At 43.9% G+C, this 17,740-nt stretch overlaps 1 protein-coding gene across 8 annotated transcripts in view; it reads left to right on the forward strand.

Annotated features, from left to right (window-relative positions):
* The window catches only part of LOC110520574 (DDB1- and CUL4-associated factor 6), a 57,267-nt gene extending 40,101 nt beyond the window's left edge, over positions 1-17,166 (forward strand). For 2 of the 8 annotated variants that reach the window (XM_036975167.2, XM_036975170.2), the window contains 10 exons: positions 8,524-8,583; positions 10,328-10,547; positions 10,862-11,010; positions 11,189-11,570; positions 11,724-11,765; positions 13,091-13,229; positions 15,250-15,406; positions 15,707-15,795; positions 16,364-16,469; positions 17,037-17,166. In XM_036975167.2, the coding sequence (XP_036831062.2) occupies positions 8,524-8,583; positions 10,328-10,547; positions 10,862-11,010; positions 11,189-11,570; positions 11,724-11,765; positions 13,091-13,229; positions 15,250-15,406; positions 15,707-15,795; positions 16,364-16,469; positions 17,037-17,095 (1,403 nt within the window). In that variant the 3' untranslated portion in view covers positions 17,096-17,166. The remainder of the gene's footprint in view (positions 1-8,523; positions 8,584-10,327; positions 10,548-10,861; positions 11,011-11,188; positions 11,571-11,723; positions 11,766-13,090; positions 13,230-15,249; positions 15,407-15,706; positions 15,796-16,363; positions 16,470-17,036) is intronic. The other 6 variants (XM_036975168.2, XM_090230375.1, XM_036975169.2 and 3 more) reach the window with 4 other exon arrangements.
* Positions 17,167-17,740: the final 574 nt, after the last annotated feature.

A 17,740-nucleotide genomic window follows, 5' to 3' on the forward strand; every position in this document is an offset into this window, starting at 1 on the left:
ACATGTCTTGTATTCAAGATCCTAAATGGCCTGGCTCCCCCTCCACTCAATATTTTTGTTAAACAGAAAACCCAAACATATGGCAGCAGATCCACAAGGTCTGCCATGAGAGGTGACTGTATAGTTCCCCTAAGGAAAAGCACCTTTAGTAAATCAGTTTTCTCTGTGAGAGCTTCCCATGTCTGGAATACACTGCCATCAGACATACATAACTACACCACATATATCACACTTTCACAAAATGCATGAAGACATGGCTGATGGTCAATCAGATTTGTGAACATAATCCCTAGCTATGTATTCCTGCTTTCCATGTTGTCTGTTGGTTGTGAGGTGTGGAAACACTTTGTTGCTTTTATGAATTTTGTCTTGCTGCTTTTTGTCCTATGTTGCTCTGTCTGTATGCAATGTCTTGCTTGTCCTATGTTGCTCTGTGTGTGCTCACTGCTCAATGATTGCCTATGTTGTAATTGTTTTTAATAACCTGCCCAGGGACTGAGGTTGAAAATTAGCCGGCTGGCTAAAACTGGCACTTTTACTGAAACGTTGATTCATGTGCACTGTCCCTGTAAAAATAAAATAACTCAAACTCAAGTTTAAATACACCTTAGCCAAATACATTTAAAGTCAGTTTTTCACAATACCTGACATTTAATCCTAGTTAAAATTCCCTGTTTTAGTTCAGTTAGGATCATCACCACTTTTATTTTAAGAATGTGACATGTCAGAATAATAGTAGAGAGAATTATTTATTTCAGCTTGTATTTCTTTCATCACATTCCCAGTTGGTCAGAAGTTTGCATACACTCAATTAGTATTTGGTAGCATTGCCTTTAAATTGTTTAACTTGGGTCAAATGTTTTGGGTAGCCTTCCACAAGCTTCCCACAATAAGTTGGGTGAATTTTGGCCCATTCCTTCTGACAGAGCTGGTGTAACTGTCAGGTTTGTAGGCCTCCTTGCTCACACACACTTTTTCAGTTCTGCCTGCTAATTTTCAATGGGATTGAGATCAGGACTTTGTGATGGCCACTCCAATACCATCACTTTGTTGTCCTTAACCTTTCTAGGGCAGGGTTTCCGCTAGCGGAACTCGACAACATTCTGCTGAAAAGGCAGCGTGCGGAATTAAAAAATATTTTTTAGAAATATGTAACTTTGACACATTAACAAGTCCAATACAGAAATGAAACAAATGAAAGATTAACAAGATGTTTATCTACCCATCGTGTCCGATTTCAAAAATGCTTTACAGCGAAAGCACAACATATGATTATGTTAGGTCATAGCCAAGTCGAGAAAACAGACATTTTTCCAGCCAAAGATAGGAGTCACAAAAAGCAGAAATATACATACAATTTATCACTAACCTTTGATGATCTTCATGAGATGACACTCATAGGACATCATATTACACAATACATGTATGTTTTGTTCGATAATGTGCATATTTATATCCAAAAATCTCAGTTTACATTGGCGCCTTACGTGCAGTAATGTTTTGATTCCAAAACATCCGGTGATTTTGCAGAAATATAATAAACGTTGATAAAAGATACAAGTGTTATTCACAGAATTAAAGATAGACTTCTCCTTAATGCAACCGCTGTGTCAGATTTCAAAAAAACTTTACGGAAAAAGCATAATCTGAGAATGGCGCTCAGAACCCAATCCAGCCAGAGGAATATCCGCCATTTTGGAATCAACAAAGTTAGAAACAACACCATAAATATTCACTTACCTTTGATCTTCATCAGAAGGCACTCCCAGGAATCCCAGTTCGACAATAAATGACTGATTTGTTCCATAAAGTTTCATGAAGTCCATCATTTATGTCCAAATAGCCACTTGTTGTTAGCGTGTTCAGCCCAGTAATCCATCTTCATGATGCGCGAGCATTTCGTCCAGACAAAAACTCGAAAAGTTCCATTAGTCCTTTAGAAACATGTCAAACGATGTATGGAATCAATCTTCAGGATGTTTTTAACATAAAACTTCAATAATGTCCAACCGGAGAATTCCTTTGTCTTCAGAAAAGCACTGGAACAAGAAGTAACTCTGTCGGGTGCGCGCGTCATGAGACCAAGGCACTATGCCAGACCCCTGTCTCAAAGAGGTCTCATGAGCCCCTCCTTTATAGTAGAATCCTCATTCAAGTTTCTGAAGACGGTTGACATCTAGTGGAAGCCGCAGGAAGTGCAACTTTATCTATATCTCAATGTGTATTCAGTAGGCCAAGCTTTGAAAAACTACCAACCTCAATGTCCCACTTCCTGGTTGGATTTTTCTCAGGTTTTCGCCTGCCATATGAGTTCTGTTATACTCAGACATCATTCAAACAGTTTTAGAAACTTCAGAGTGTTTTCTCTCCAATACTACTAATAATAATATGCATATATTAGCATCTGGGACCTGGGAGGCAGTTCACTCTGGGCACGCTATTCATCCAAAAATGAAAATGCTACCCCCTATCCCAAAAAGGTTAAACCATTTTGCCACAACTTTGGAAGTATGCTTGGGGTCACTGTCCATTTGGAAGACCCATTTGCGGCCAAGCTTTAACTTCCTGACTGATGTCTTGAGATGTTGCTTCAATATGTCCACATAATTTTCCGTCCACATAATTTTCCTTCCTCATGTTGCCATCTATTTTGTGAAGAGCAATAGTCCCTCCTGCAGCAAAGCACCCCCACAACATGATGCTGCCACCCCCGTGCTTCACGGTTGGGATGGTGTTCTTCGGCTTGCAAGCATCCCCCTTTTTCCTCCAAACATAACGATGGCCATTATGGCCAAACAGTTCTATTTTTGTTTCATCAGGCCAGAGGACATTTCTCCAACAAGTATGATTTTTATTGCAAACCATAGTCTGGCTTTTTGATGGTTTTGGAGCAGGCCTTTCAGGTTATGTCGATATAGGACTTGTTTTACTGTGGATATAGATACTTTTGTACCTGTTTCCTCCAGCATCTTCACACGGTCCTTTGCTGTTGTTCTGGGAATGATTTGCTCTTTTTGCACCAAAGTATGTTCATCTCTAGGAGACAGAACGCGTCTCCTTCCTGAGTGGTATGATGGCTGCGTGGTCCCATGGTGTTTATACTTGCGCACTATTGTTTGTACAGAAGAACGTGGTACCTTCAGACGTTTGGAAATTGCTCCCAAGGATGAACCAGACTAGTGTAGGTCCACAACTTTTGTTCTGAGGTCTTGGCTGATTTCTTTTGATTTTTCCCATGATGTCAAGCAAAGAGGCACTGAGTTTGAAGGTAGGCCTTGAAATCCATCCACAGGTACATCTCCAATTGACTCAAATGATGTCAATTAGCCCATCTGAAGCTTCTAAAGCCATGACATCCTTTTCTGGAATTGTTTAAAGGCACAGTCAACTTAGTGGATGTAAACTTCTGACCCACTGGAATTGTGATACAGTGAATTATAAGTGAAAAAATCTGTCTGTAAACAATTTTTGGAAAAATGACTTGTCATGGGCAAAGTAGATGTCCTAACCGACTTGCCAAAACTATAGTTTGTTAACAAGAAATTTGTGGAGTGGTTGAAAAACGAGTTTTAATGACTCCAACCTAAGTGTATGTAAACTTCTGACTTCAACTGTAGATCAGGTCAAGGAACCAAGCAAGGTTAATTTCCTACACAAACCATGCCCCCACGGCTACGGAAGGATGATACGGCATGTTACAGTTTTCACGTGGCACGGGGGTACGTCGAATGTCGGAGCACACAAAAAGGAGCCGCCCCTTTTGTGACGAAAAACACTACGCTCCGTCGGCTCCGTTTTGCATATTCTGTTTACGCCTCTTTACCTGTCACACACACACACACAAACCCCCTTCCACCAAACATACACATCCCCACCACCCCCCTCCTCTTTCCGCTTGGGTAGTCCTGCCTGTAGCTCCCCTGTATGGTGTGGCAGTGAGGTAGTTGGCTGTGCAACACTGCTTCTGCAGCCCCTTGGCATCAGCAGCAGTATGAAGGGGTTGTCTTTGTAATATATTGAAGACTATGGATGGTTATGACTATGGTTAAGATTATATGTAAAATGGCGCCGGAAGAAAAGTCAGCAGTTTTACGGGCGCCCAACCAATTGTGCTATTATGTGTTTTGTTTTTTTTTGTGTAATTTTTAACTTATTTTGTACATAATGTTGCTGGAACCGTATTTTACGGCAAAAAAAGAGCTTCTGGATATCAGGACAGCGATCACTCACCTCGGATTAGACAACGAACTTCTGGATATCAGGACAGCGATCACTCACCTCGGATTAGACAACGAGCTTCTGGATATCAGGACAGCGATCACTCACCTCGGATTAGACAAAGACGCACAGGACATTCTCCAAACACCCGACAAGGCCAACATCCCAGTTATTTGCAAGAGGAAGAGACGCAGGTACAGAGGACACAGAGCAGGGTGCCTCGTTAGGATCCGCAGAAGGCAAGTGGGAAAGCTGCCATTACCGCCAATATTACTCGCCAACATGCAATCATTGGACAATAAATTAGATGAGATACGATCACAAATATCCTACCAACGGGACATCAAAATATAATATTTTATGTTTCACGGAATTGTGGCATGGATATTCAGCTAGTGGAATATACGCTGCACCGGCAGGATAGAACAGCACACTCCGAGGGGGGCGGTCATATTTGTAAACAACAGCTGGTGCACGAAATCTAAGGAAGTCTCTAGATTTTGCTCGCCTGAAGTAGAGTATCTTGTGATAAATTGCAGACCACACTACTTGCCTAGAGTTTTCAGCTATACTTTTTGTGGCTGTTTATTTACCACCATAGATGGATGCTGGGACTAAGACCGCACTCAGTCCGCTGTATAAGGAAATAAGCAAATAGGAAACCGCTCACCCAGAGGCGGCGCTACTAGTGGCCGGAGACTTTAATGCAGGGTAACTTAAATCAGTTCTACCTCATTTCTATCAACATGTTAAATGTGCAACCAGAGAGAGAAATTCTAGATCACCTTTACTCCACACACAGAGCTCTCCCTCGCCGTCCATTTGGTAAATCCGACCACAATTTTATCCTCCTGATTCCTGCTTACAAGCAAAAACTAAAGCAGGAAGCACCGGTGACTCGGTCTATAAGAAAGTGGTCAGATGAAGCAGATGCTAAACTACAGGATTGTTTTGCAATCACAGGGATTCTTCCGATGGCACTGAGGAGTACACCGCATCAGTCACTGGCTTTATTAATAAGTGCATCGAGGACGTCGTCCCCACAGGGACTGTACGTACATACCCCAACCAGAAGCCATGGATTACAGGCAACATTCGTACTGAGCTAAAGGGTAGAGCTTCCGCTTTCAAGGTGCGGAACTCTAACCCGGAAGCTTATAAGAAATCCCGCTATGCCCTCCGACGAACCATCACACAGGCAAAGAATCAATACACGGCTAAGATTGAATCGTACTACACCGGCTCCGAAGCTCATCTTATGTGGCAGGGATTGCAAACTGTTACAGACAACAAAGGGATGCACAGCCGCGAGCTTCCCAGTGACACGAGCCTACAGGACGAGCTAAATCACTTCTATGCTCGCTTCGAGGCAAGCAACACTGAGGCATGCGTCAGAACTTCAGCTGTTCCAGGTAACTGTGTTATCACGCTCTTCGTAGCCGACGTGAGTAAGACCTGTTAAACAGGTCAACATTCACAAGGCTGCGGGGCCAAATGGATTACCAGGACGTGTGCTCCGGGAATTTGCTGACCAACTGGCAGGTGTCGTCACTGACATTTTCAACCTGTCCCTGATTTGAGTCTGCAATACCAGCATGTTTCAAGCAGACCACCATAATCCCTGTGCCCAAGAACATGAAGGCAACCTGCCTGAATGACTACAGATGCATAGCACTCACGTCTGTAGCCATGAAGTGTTTTGAAAGGCTGGTAAGGGCTCACATCAACACCATTATCCCAGAAACCATAGACCCACTCCAATTTGCATACTGCCCAAACAGATCCACAGATGATGCAATCTCTATTGCACCCCACACTGCCCTTTCCCACCTGGACAAATGGAACACTTATGTGAGAATGCTATTCATTGACTACAGCTCAGCGTTCAACACCATAGTAACCTCAAAGCTCATCACTAAGCTAAGGATCCTGGGACTAAACATCTCCCTCTGCAACTGGATCCTGGACTTCCTGACGGGCCATCCCCAGGTGGTGATGGTAGGTAGCAACACATCTGCCACGCTGATCCTCAACACTGGAGCCCCCCAGGGGTGCGTGCTCAGTCCCCTCCTGTACTCCCTGTTCACTCATGACTGCATGGCCAGGCACGACTCCAACACCATTATTAAGTTTTCAGACGACACAACAGTGTGGACCTGATCACCGACAATGACGAGACAGCCTACAGGGAGGAGGTCAGAGACCTGGCCCCTTGGTGCCAGAATAACAACCTATCCCTCAACGTAACCAAGAAAAAGGAAATGATTGTGGACTACAGGAAAAGGACGACTGAGCACGCCCCCATTCTCTTCGACGCAGCAGGTTGAGAGCTTCGGGTTCCTTGGTGTCCACATCATCAACAAACTAGAATGGTCCAAACACACCAAGACCGTCGTGAAGAGGGCACAACAAAGCCTATTCCACCTCAGGAAACTAAAAAGATTTGGCATGGGTCCTGAGATCCTCAAAAGGTTCTACAGCTGCAACATCAAGAGCATCACTGCCTTGTACGGCAATTGCTCGGCCTCCGACCGCAAGGCACTACAGAGGGTAGTGCGTACGGCCCAGTACATCACTGGGTCTAAGCTGCCTGCCATCCAGGACCTCTACACCAGTTGGTGTCAGAGGAAGACCCTAAAAATTGTCAAAGACCCCAGCCACCCCAGTCATAGACTTTTCTCTCTACTACCGCATGGCAAGCGGTACCGGAGCGCCAAGTCTAGGACAAAAAGTCTTCTCAACAGTTTTTTTTCCCCCCAAGCCATAAGATTCCTGAATCATCCAAAACGCACAATCAAGTCTACATGGAAATGGATAAAAAGCAACAAATCTGAAGTTTTGGAATGGCTTAGTCAAAGTCCAGACCTAATACCAACTCAGATCTTGTGGCAGAATTTGAAACGAGCAGTTGTTGCGGAGTTAAAGCAGTTCTGCATGCAAGAGTGAGCTAAAATTCCCCCACAGCAACGTGAGAGAGATCAACAACTACAGGAAGCATTTGGTTGCAGTCATTGCGGCTGGTGGCACAACCAGTTATTGAGTGGGCAATTACTTTTTCACACAGGTGCATTGGGTGTTACATAACTTTATGAAATACATGAAATAAGTATGCAATTGTCGTGTTATTTGTTCAAATCAGGTTCCCTTTATCTAATTTTAGGTTTTGGTTGAAGATTTGATAACACATTCGGTATCAAAAATATTCAAAAGTAGAGAAAATTTGATAGGGGGCCAAATACTTTTTCACAGCACGGTACAGGCACAGACAGACATAATGTAAGTGGCTACAATGAGTCAGTTTTGTATGTTGTCTCCCATTTTTCATATGTATTGTTTGTACCTGAACATGTAAGCTTCAGTATTGGCGCGAAGCCTCGTCAGGGCTGTGACATCTGGCTTTTCTGTAGAGACTGATGAAGCTACTATGAACACACCAATTGGTATTTCATATACATGGGAAATAATGATATTCAATCTCAATCCTTTACGATTCGCTTCACGAAACACTCGTAATGTGGACGTATGTAGCTTGAGTTGCAGTGGAATGCACTGGCATCAGACCATGTGACATTGTGGTAGGAATCAATTCATATGTCAATCTATCTCTCAGTAACAACTTTCTTTGGAAGTCTATTCATCTAGTTTGAGGTGGAGTGAAAGGTTTGCCAATGATGAATTTCTGCATGATGCCCTTGTTGTGGTCGCTGGTTACTGGTCACACAAGGTGACAGATGTTTGTGCATTACACAGGCCCTTGGTCAGTGTGGTTGGACACTGGCACTACCCCATGGTCAACATAGTTGGTATCAGCTCAACAGACATGCAGTGAGTGGGTGTTCGTATCACTACGAGGTCCATCCTTGTTCCATGACTTACTTTCAAAAGGCTGAGTGAGACAACTTGAGATGCCTGAAAAAGTTGAACTACTGTGTAAATCTTCTGTTGTTATCGAACTATGAATTGCGCGTGTGATATCTTTTGTGTTTTAGCACTGTACGTGTGGCCCGTATGTGTCCCGTAAGTCCCGTATGTGTTCCATCTCCCACAAGCTTTTTGTAGTGAAATTGCTGTTCTATTTCCATATCAATATCAACCTTGAGATGTTCTTCCCAGTGTTACAACAAACAACACAGTCTGTTCATTTAGCTGTGTTTAACTCGTTTTCCTGCTTGGCCTTGGTCCACCTTAAGCTGCGTTTTGACTTGAGCTTTGATCTTTGACCTCTGTGTGACCTGAGCATGATCGTATGAACCCTGGTGTGACCCTCTGTGCCCCGTTGTTTAGTGAGTCTTATTTGTGTTCCAGATTCTCCCTCGTCTGTGGTTAACAAACAGCTGGGATCCATGACTCTGGATGAGCAGCAGGGTGCGTCTCCTCTCCTCCCTTTCCCTCCCTCCCTCTCTTCTCACTCTCTCTCACTCTCCCTCATTCTATCCCTATAGTCTTTTATCTCTCTTTCTCTCCTTTTGTCTTTCTGTTCTTTTGTATCTCTGTCTTCCTCTGGCCTTTTCTCTCTGTCGTCTGTGTGGCATAAAAAAATGAAATAATAATTTGCATGAGACTTCTGGTGTGCCTTCTTGTCCCGCCACCATCTTTACCATGAGACTTCCGGCTTGCCCTTTGCCACTCCACCAGCTTTACCTGCGTGCATGTTTACTAGGCATGCATTCCAGTCCCTTTTGGCCACCTGAGTCCCCAGGGCGGAGACTGGTGTCAGCTATTTTCTCCAAGGCTCTCTTGTTGCGACTGTAGCTTGAGATAATGTTAGGTGATTCCTCAGCCCTTAACTATTGATTTTATTTTGGACCGGTAACATAATCCAGGGCCGTATTTATGAACGGGGACACAGGGCACGTGCCCCTGGGCTCCAAACCTGGCCCTGATGCAATCTTGCTGCCCTCCTGGCTTTTCACTCAGTCACAGCCGTGCTGTAGATCATCTCACCTTTCAAACTGTTCCCTCTCAATGCGATCGTCTCCTGTATTGGCTTTTTTTTTTTTTTTTTACAGAACAACGCAATAGGCCCTAAGATGACAGTGACATTCCAAACTGCTTTGTGATGAACTTGTTGCGTGTGGTGGTATTTCGAGAGGCTTGCATTTAACCCCTGTATCTTTGTGGTGTTCCCCTCTCACCTGTGTGACGTTTTGGTTCGAATCTGGGTCAAATACTGGCAAATACTAAAGGGGTGCGCTTGGTTTAGCTTTGATTTAGCTTCACGCTCCCATTTCTTCTATTGTCACCATTGTGATGGGCAACTTAAATCTAACCAAGTGCACCTCACCCTTTTTGAAAGTATATGAATCACTGTATGTATTGCTGCTGTGGGTTTGATGGATAGCATTCCTCTCTTCCTCTGTATGGAATGAAGCTTGAAAACTTTCACAGAAACTGTCTTGTGTAACACAGTTAGTAGGAGGTACAATGGAGTACAGCCTTTTTTTTGCATTGCCATTGACCTACCTAAAACAACAATTAATCATGTTACCATCGCATTAGATTGTCCTGTATATTAAAAAACAAGACCGTGTACCTTTCTTCTAAAATCTAATCTATTTGACATGTTTTTATCTAGCATAACTACAGACTACATTATGCAAAATGCTAACACTGAAATGAAATACAAAGTGGTTTTATCTATTTGATAAATTAGTATTAGTCTTTACACACTATTTCAAAAGACACTAATCTATATTGTTTTGTCCCCAATTCTGAAATGTACTGTAACACCTAACATGGAAACACAACGATGAATAACTAACTCTGTTGAAAATGTATAGTCGCGAGTAGGGTTGCAAAATTCCACACAATGTTCAATAAATTCCCTGGTTTTCCAGAAATTCTGGTTAGAGGATTCTGTATTTCCTGCTTATTGCCTCCTAATTCTGGGAATCTTCCAACCAGGATTTCGGAAATACAACTGAATTTATTGAAAGTTCCTGGAATTTTTGCAACCCGAATCACTATAGTGGTTTTTATTTTGGTAACCAGGCAACACTATTGTCATATACTCTATATTATGCAATAATCTCTCTTTCTCCTTCCATTTTTTCATTTCATTCTCTCTCTCTCTCTCTGTCTGTGTGTGTGTGTGTGTTCTCCCTCTCAGGAGCATCAGAAGCTGTGAGTGCTGGAGCGAGTTCGGTCAAAGTGAAAACTCTGTCTGCGTCTGCCAGTGTAACTGGCACCTCGTCTGGGTCCGGGGCACCCAGCAGCAGTACTGGACCTGGAGGTAGCCGAGCCAGCACGGCAGAACCCGTCCTGAGTCTACACTACAGCACTGAGGGAACCACCACCAGCACCATCAAACTGGACTTCACCGACGAGTGGTGAGCGTGCGACTCCGACTACACTACTTAGAAAGCCAGAAAGCACAATTTCACACAATTCTAACTTTAGGAGGTGGTTTTTACAGACCCAGATTAAGCCTGCTGCTGGACTAAAAGGCACGCTCAATAGAGATTCTTAATGGAGAGCAGAATACTGAACATCGAGGGAAACCGATCCTTGATGTTCCCAGATTTTTACTCATCAAATGAATGTTCACAAATTGAAATCAAGTGTCTCATCTTGGTGATGGAATGTTGTTCTTTGAGACCGACTCTTACCCTCTCTCCTTTGCCCCACCCCCTGTTCTCTACAGGAGCCGCAGAGCTCCTAATTCCAGGGGCAGCGGAGCCTCCAGTTCCAGGGGCAGCGGAGCCTCCAGTGGAGAGTCCAAACCGTCAGAGGCAGCAGGGGCCGCCCAGACCAGGGAAGGGCCCTTGGCAGAGAGCTCTGCCTCAGAGCAGGGTGAGGACAGGAGTGGCCATGATTGTTAGCGTTACTGTCCTCTATGGGATACCATGTGTAGCACTGATCAGGAAAGCGGCATTAGTTCCACTAGTTCTGCCGTATTGCCGACAACTAGACAACTGAGCCTCATACTGACCACATCTGTCTTCCTTCCTCTCCCCTCCTTCAATACCAGTGGCTGTGTCGGAGCCCTCCGGCCAGAGCAGGTCTGCTGCTTCCCACACAGACCCACTGTGTGAGGCTGGGGGTGCCTCCTTCTCCAGCACCCAGGGCTCCACGCAGGCCCAGGCCACCGCACAAGCCACCTCTGTGGGGGATTGTGTGACTACCACACCCCTGGAGAGGAACCAGGGTGTGGGTGCGGAGGACACCACTGGGGGGTGCAGGAGAGAGGAGCCTGTGGGGGAGGAGGGGCATGGGGGTCCAGGGGGGCAGGGGGTTCCAACGGGACCGGGAGGACAGGGTCAACCCTCCCGTAGCCACCAGGACTCAGACGACAGTGATGACGATCCAATTCTTATCCCCTCTGCGAGGTACAGAGGAGGACAGGGACAGAGGTACGGACTGCAGCACTATAACACACACAGTATTTTGATATGTTGTTGTTGAGTATCCCATTTAATGTCACATCCTCTGTATATTGCTGTGAGAGAACCTTTTTTCTTGTTCTTTGTGGTCATGTACGTTTAATGATTCTGCTATAAACATAGATCTAATTTCAGAGGATCAGCGGTAGGAGATAGGATGATCAGGTAACGTCTGTGTGTCCACAACTATAATATCTAACCTGCAAGCAGTTGAAGAGCTTTAACTTCCAAAACTACAGCTCCCATGAGTCCAAGCAACCCCCACCTGAGACTCTACTGTAGTCTACAGGATGTGGTGTTTGTAGTTTTCACCAGCAGGATTAAGCCTTGTAGGTGTGATGGGCACTGTTGTGAAACACTATTCCTGTGAGCATGTATATGCATGTGTGTACCACCACCATTCACTAAGAGGAAAGCTATTAGCTACTTTATCCCTGGTAGGTACGTACTGATGTCACGAGGGTAACAGGCAACACCAAAGATGCAACAACCAATGAATGAATGAAACCCTTTCAAAGCCGTCAGTAAAATGTAGATTATACTCATTGGTTATATAGCCAGCTTAGACTAAGCTTAGTACCTGACCTACTCATTGGTTATATAGCCAGCTTAGACTAAGCTTAGTACCTGACCTACTCATTGGTTATATAGCCAGCTTAGACTAAGCTTAGTACCTGAACTACTCATTGGTTATATAGCCAGCTTAGACTAAGCTTAGTACCTGAACTACTCATTGGTTATATAGCCAGCTTAGACTAAGCTTAGTACCTGACCTACTCATTGGTTATATAGCCAGCTTAGACTAAGCTTAGTACCTGACCTACTCATTGGTTATATAGCCAGCTTAGACTAAGCTTAGTACCTGACCTACTCATTGGTTATATAGCCAGCTTAGACTAAGCTTAGTACCTGACCTACTCATTGGTTATATAGCCAGCTTAGACTAAGCTTAGTACCTGACCTACTCATTGGTTATATAGCCAGCTTAGACTAAGCTTAGTACCTGACCTACTCATTGGTTATATAGCCAGCTTAGACTAAGCTTAGTACCTGACCTACTCATTGGTTATATAGCCAGCTTAGACTAAGCTTAGTACCTGACCTACTCATTGGTTATATAGCCAGCTTAGACTAAGCTTAGTACCTGACCTTCTCGTTGTTTACTCACAACACGAGAGAGATAAGAGAAGGAGAGAGAGGAGATCGATATTATCTACAGGGTGAAGTGAAATAAGGACATTGTCTTCTCTACAGTATGTGTAGGGTTGTTGAGGTTGTAGAGGACTGGTGACGGTCAGTTAGCGCGGCATGTGAGTAGTATTTGCAGCTTTGTTGCTGATTTTATTTTCCCAAGTGCTGTTTTGGTTGCTTCAGCATCATCGAGGGGTGAACCAGCATGACGCTCAGAATTCAATTTCCTCTCTGCGGGTATAGAGTGAAAGATTTGTATTGTCAATACTGTGTATAACGTGTGCTTGTGTGTGTCACAGACGCTCGGCTGCAGCCCGTATCCAGGAACTGTTTCGTCGGAGGAAGGAGAGGAGAGAGATGGAGGAGAGTGAGACCCAAAATATCAGGAGACCCTCAGTCAAAATGGTCTACAAGGGCCACCGCAACTCCAGGACTATGGTACACTAATCTTCACTTCTCGACTTCAGTTACTTCTGGTCGCACGTTTCCAGCTGACTCTAGATCAGCTTCCCCCTACGCCAACCCCTACTGAAAACATAATGTGAAGGGCAACAAACTGATCCTGGGCCAGATGTAGAGAGGGATCCCAGCTGCTGAGCGAACTATCCTCCCGGTTTAATAGAATTAGATAAATATATACACACACACACACACACACACAGTGGCGGTTCAAGCTTGTGAACATAGATGTAATTTCAGAGGGTCAGCGGTAGGAGGTAGGCTGATCAGGTAAAGTCTGTGTGTCCACAACTATAACATCTAACCTGCAAGCAGTGCAGTGCTCATTGAAGAACTTTAACTTCCAAAACTACAGCTCCCATGAGTCCAAAAGACTACTGTAGTCTACAGGATGTGGTGTTTGTAGTTTTCACCAGCAGGACTAAGCCTTGTAGGTGTGATGGGCACTTGTGAAACACTATTCATGTGAGCATGTATATGCATGTGTGTACCACCACCATTCACTAAGTGGAAAGCTATTAGCTACATTATCCCTGGTAGGTACGTACTGATGTCACGAGGGTAACAGGCAACACCAAAGATGCAACAACCAATGAATGAATGAAACCCTACAAACCCTGGAGAAAAATGTTGATTATACCCATTGGTTATATAGCCAGCTTAGACTAAACTTAGTACCTGACCTTCTCATTGTTTACACACAACAAGAGACTGATAAGAGAAGGAGAGAGAGGAGATCGAGTAGCCGCCTTTTGCAGACATAACAACCGAACACACTCGTAGCATTTTTTTCTACAATGGAAATCAAATATTGTTCGTAAAGTTCTTCCCAACACTGTTGTAGAAGTTCCCACAAATGTGTTGCACTTGTAGGTTGCTTTGCTTTCACCCTTCTGCCCAGTTCCTCCCAAACCAGCTCCATTGGGTGTAAGTCCGGAGACTGTGCTGGCCATTCCGTGATTTGAAGCCTACATTCTTGTTCTTTTCTTCTAAGGTCGTTGTGACATAGCCTGGAGGTATGTTTTGGGTCATTATCTTGCTATAGGATGAACCCCTGACCAACTAAGCGTACACCAGAGGGTATTGCATGGCACTGCAAAATGCTGTGGTAGCCATTTTGGTTCAGGGTGCCACTCACTCTCTGCAGGTCGCTGACTCTGGATCCAGCAAAAGAGCCCCAGACCATCACGCTTCCTCCTCCATGTTTGACAGTTGGTGTCAGTTGGTGTCAACACACTGAGGAACCATCCTTTAGCCTACTCGATGGCGTACAAAAACCCTGCGTGATGAACCGAAGATTTCAAGTCTTCAGTAGTCCAGTCTTCAGTAGTCTAGTCTTCAGTAGTCCAGTCTTCAGTAGTCCAGTCTTCAGTAGTCCAGTCTTCAGTAGTCCAGTCTTCAGTAGACTGCTTTTAAGGGTTATAATGGTCTGTGTCTTCCTTTGTTAATTGCCTTTTTCTCGCCATGATGATCGCAATATACTACTTCCTGCAGTACAATACTGTCTAAATAATGCTTAAGAGTGTGTAGTAACACAGTCTGTTCCGACACTGCTTTTATACAGACAGAGGGTTTGTGAGTAATCAACAAAAGTTTGGATACCTGTAGGAATTGTTAGCATCTACTTTCAAGACTTAATTTACTTCCATTGCTGCAGAGCAGCTGTAAGTTGTTAACCCATTACTTGTTCCCTTTTATTTATTTTTTTTACTCTGAAATGTACGTTCTTTTTCAGTTTTTGTATTTTTGGTAACCAAAACTTTTTTTAAATATCTATATTTTTTAACCTCTGGCAGTTTACCGCTTGCCTTTTGCACCATTTCAGGGTACTCACTGGACTTGGAACTGGGGGTGTTGTAAAACTTTTGACCGGTAAACTAACTCACATTTGTACGGAATGGGGTTAGCGTACGTTAGTGTGTATATAAATACGTTTCAAGATGCTTTGAAAGCATTTATAGTTCCTTTGTCTCCAGTTATTTCTGTGTGCTGTCTGTAGATCAAGGAGTCGTGTTTCTGGGGGAACAACTTTGTGATGAGTGGTTCAGACTGTGGCCACATCTTCATCTGGGACAGACACACGGGTGAGCACCTGATGCTGCTGGAGGCCGACAATCACGTAGTCAACTGTCTCCAGCCGCACCCCTACGACCCCAGTGAGTTACTGTACACTCCATACACCTTCAACCACACCCCTACCCGCTTACAGCTGCACCTCTATGACCCCAGTGAGTTACACTTCTATATCTAGAGCCACACCTACAGTATACACCCACACCTCTGTAACCCCAATGATTAACACACACCTACCCTAGTCTCACCTCTACACCTCAACCACACCCCGGTGAGTTTCTTAGCTACATTTTCAGCCTTGTATAAAGAGCCAATGATGTCACACCTCCTACCCCTTAATTGTCGTACCCTATTGCCAACAGTTTGTCTCCTGTCTGTTCCAGTTCTTGCCTCGTCAGGGATCGACTACGACATTAAGATCTGGTCACCTCTGGAGGCGTCACCATCCTTTAACAGAGTCCTAGCTGATGAGGTATGTTTGCTGAACAATTGATTCAACGTTAGTGGCAGACAGCGGGTAGTCTAGGGTTCACTTCTCTGTCTCACCAGTTGAGGGGGTTGGATTCCCCACTGTGTGAGACTTCCGCACAGAGTCTCTGGTCCTCTACAAGAACTCTCACAACAGCTGACTGGAGACACCTTGCCCCAGGAGACCAACCTATCCCTCCCTGCCCTCCTCCCTGTACCCTCCCTCATCACCCTCTCTTCTCCCTTATTTCACCCCTCCCTATTACCTTTTCTATTCCCGCTTCCCCTTACCGTCCTCCCTTACCCTTCAACCGCTCTCTCACCAGTCCCAACGTCCGAGTATGATAGGAATCACATTCTCTTTGATCGTTCTGATTTACTGGTCTCACCAGTCCCAACTTCCGAGTATGATAGGAATCACATTCTCTTTGATCGTTCTGATTTACTGGTCTCACCAGTCCCAACTTCCGAGTATGATAGGAATCACATTCTCTTTGATCGTTCTGATTTACTGGTATCATTTGCTTTCTTTTACCTTCCTCTCTATCTCCCTCTTTCCCTTTCTCTCTCAGGTGATCACGCGTAATGAGTTGATGCTTGAGGAGACCAGGAACACCATCACAGTCCCCGCCTCCTTCATGCTGCGAATGCTGGCCTCCCTTAATCACATAAGAACGGGTACACACACACACACACACACTCTCAGTTACATTTTGCTAGTAGTTTTGTGATATTAACTTTCTCTTTCGTGAGTTATTTTTATGGTGTTTTGGAAAGGCAGTTGACTAATGAACCAATAGAAAGTGTATGTGGAAGTATTTCTGTTCTTCTTGATGTACTTTGGGACCCTTGAGCCTGCTCTGAGTAAGCCTCTTACCACTTTGAGATTTACTGGTTCACCCCACTCAATTTCTAGCCTGGTTGAGTGGGTGTGGGTCTCTGTTCAGCTATGACATTCCACTCCTTGTACTCTGTAATTCGCACAAAATCCAGCTGTATATTCAATGTTGAGATTAACGAAAGGCCAGTCCCTTTGACAATTGACAGAGTACAAGGAGTGAAATGTGAGACTGGTACCCAGACTACTCAATTACCAGCAACCAGTTATGAAACTTACACTGTAGGAAATGGGTTTAGGGTTGCATTCATCAGGCACAAAATGAAAAACTGACTGAAATAGGGACTTGTCAAGTAAGAAATGATGATTTCGTTTTTTTTTCACACACTCACTTTGTTTGTCCTCAGATCGCTTGGAGGGTGACCGCTCAGAAGGTTCTGGACAGGAGAACGAGGATGACCAGTAGCTGCCCAAACACCATTTTATTGGAAAAAGAAAACACCATTTTTCTTTTGCTCTAAAAAGCACTTGAAGATCTTGAGATTTGTACAAGTAGAATATTTCTTTATCTGAGCATTAGTTACATTTTTAGCTCTTCTTTTTTTAAGATGACTTTCTTACTGGTGTGTCTGTATGAGAACTGCATTTGAGGAAAAAAATGTCTGAATGCAAGCGCAAAGCCAGACGTGTGTGTGTGTGTGTATATATATATATATATATATATGTATATATATATGTATATGTGTATATATATGTATATATATATATATATATTTGTGTGTGTGTGTGTGTGTGTGTATGTACAGTTAAAGTCGCAAGTTTACATACACCTTAGCCAAATGCATTTAAACTCAGTTTAACAATTCCTGACATTTAAGCCTAGTAAAAATTCCCTGTCTTAGGTCAGTCACCACTTTATTTTAAGAATGTGAAATGTCAGAATGATAGTGGAGTGATTTATTTCAGCTTTTATTTCTTTCATCACATTCCCAGTGGGTCAGAAGTTTACATGCTACCAAATACTAATTGAGTGTATTGCCTTTACATTTTTTTACTTGGGTCAAACGTTTCGGGTAGCCTTCCACAAGCTTCCCACAATAAGTTTGGGGAA

This window comes from Oncorhynchus mykiss, chromosome 3, assembly GCF_057628025.1.
Source record: "Oncorhynchus mykiss isolate SJ-2025 chromosome 3, ASM5762802v1, whole genome shotgun sequence".
Taxonomy (NCBI): domain Eukaryota; kingdom Metazoa; phylum Chordata; class Actinopteri; order Salmoniformes; family Salmonidae; genus Oncorhynchus; species Oncorhynchus mykiss.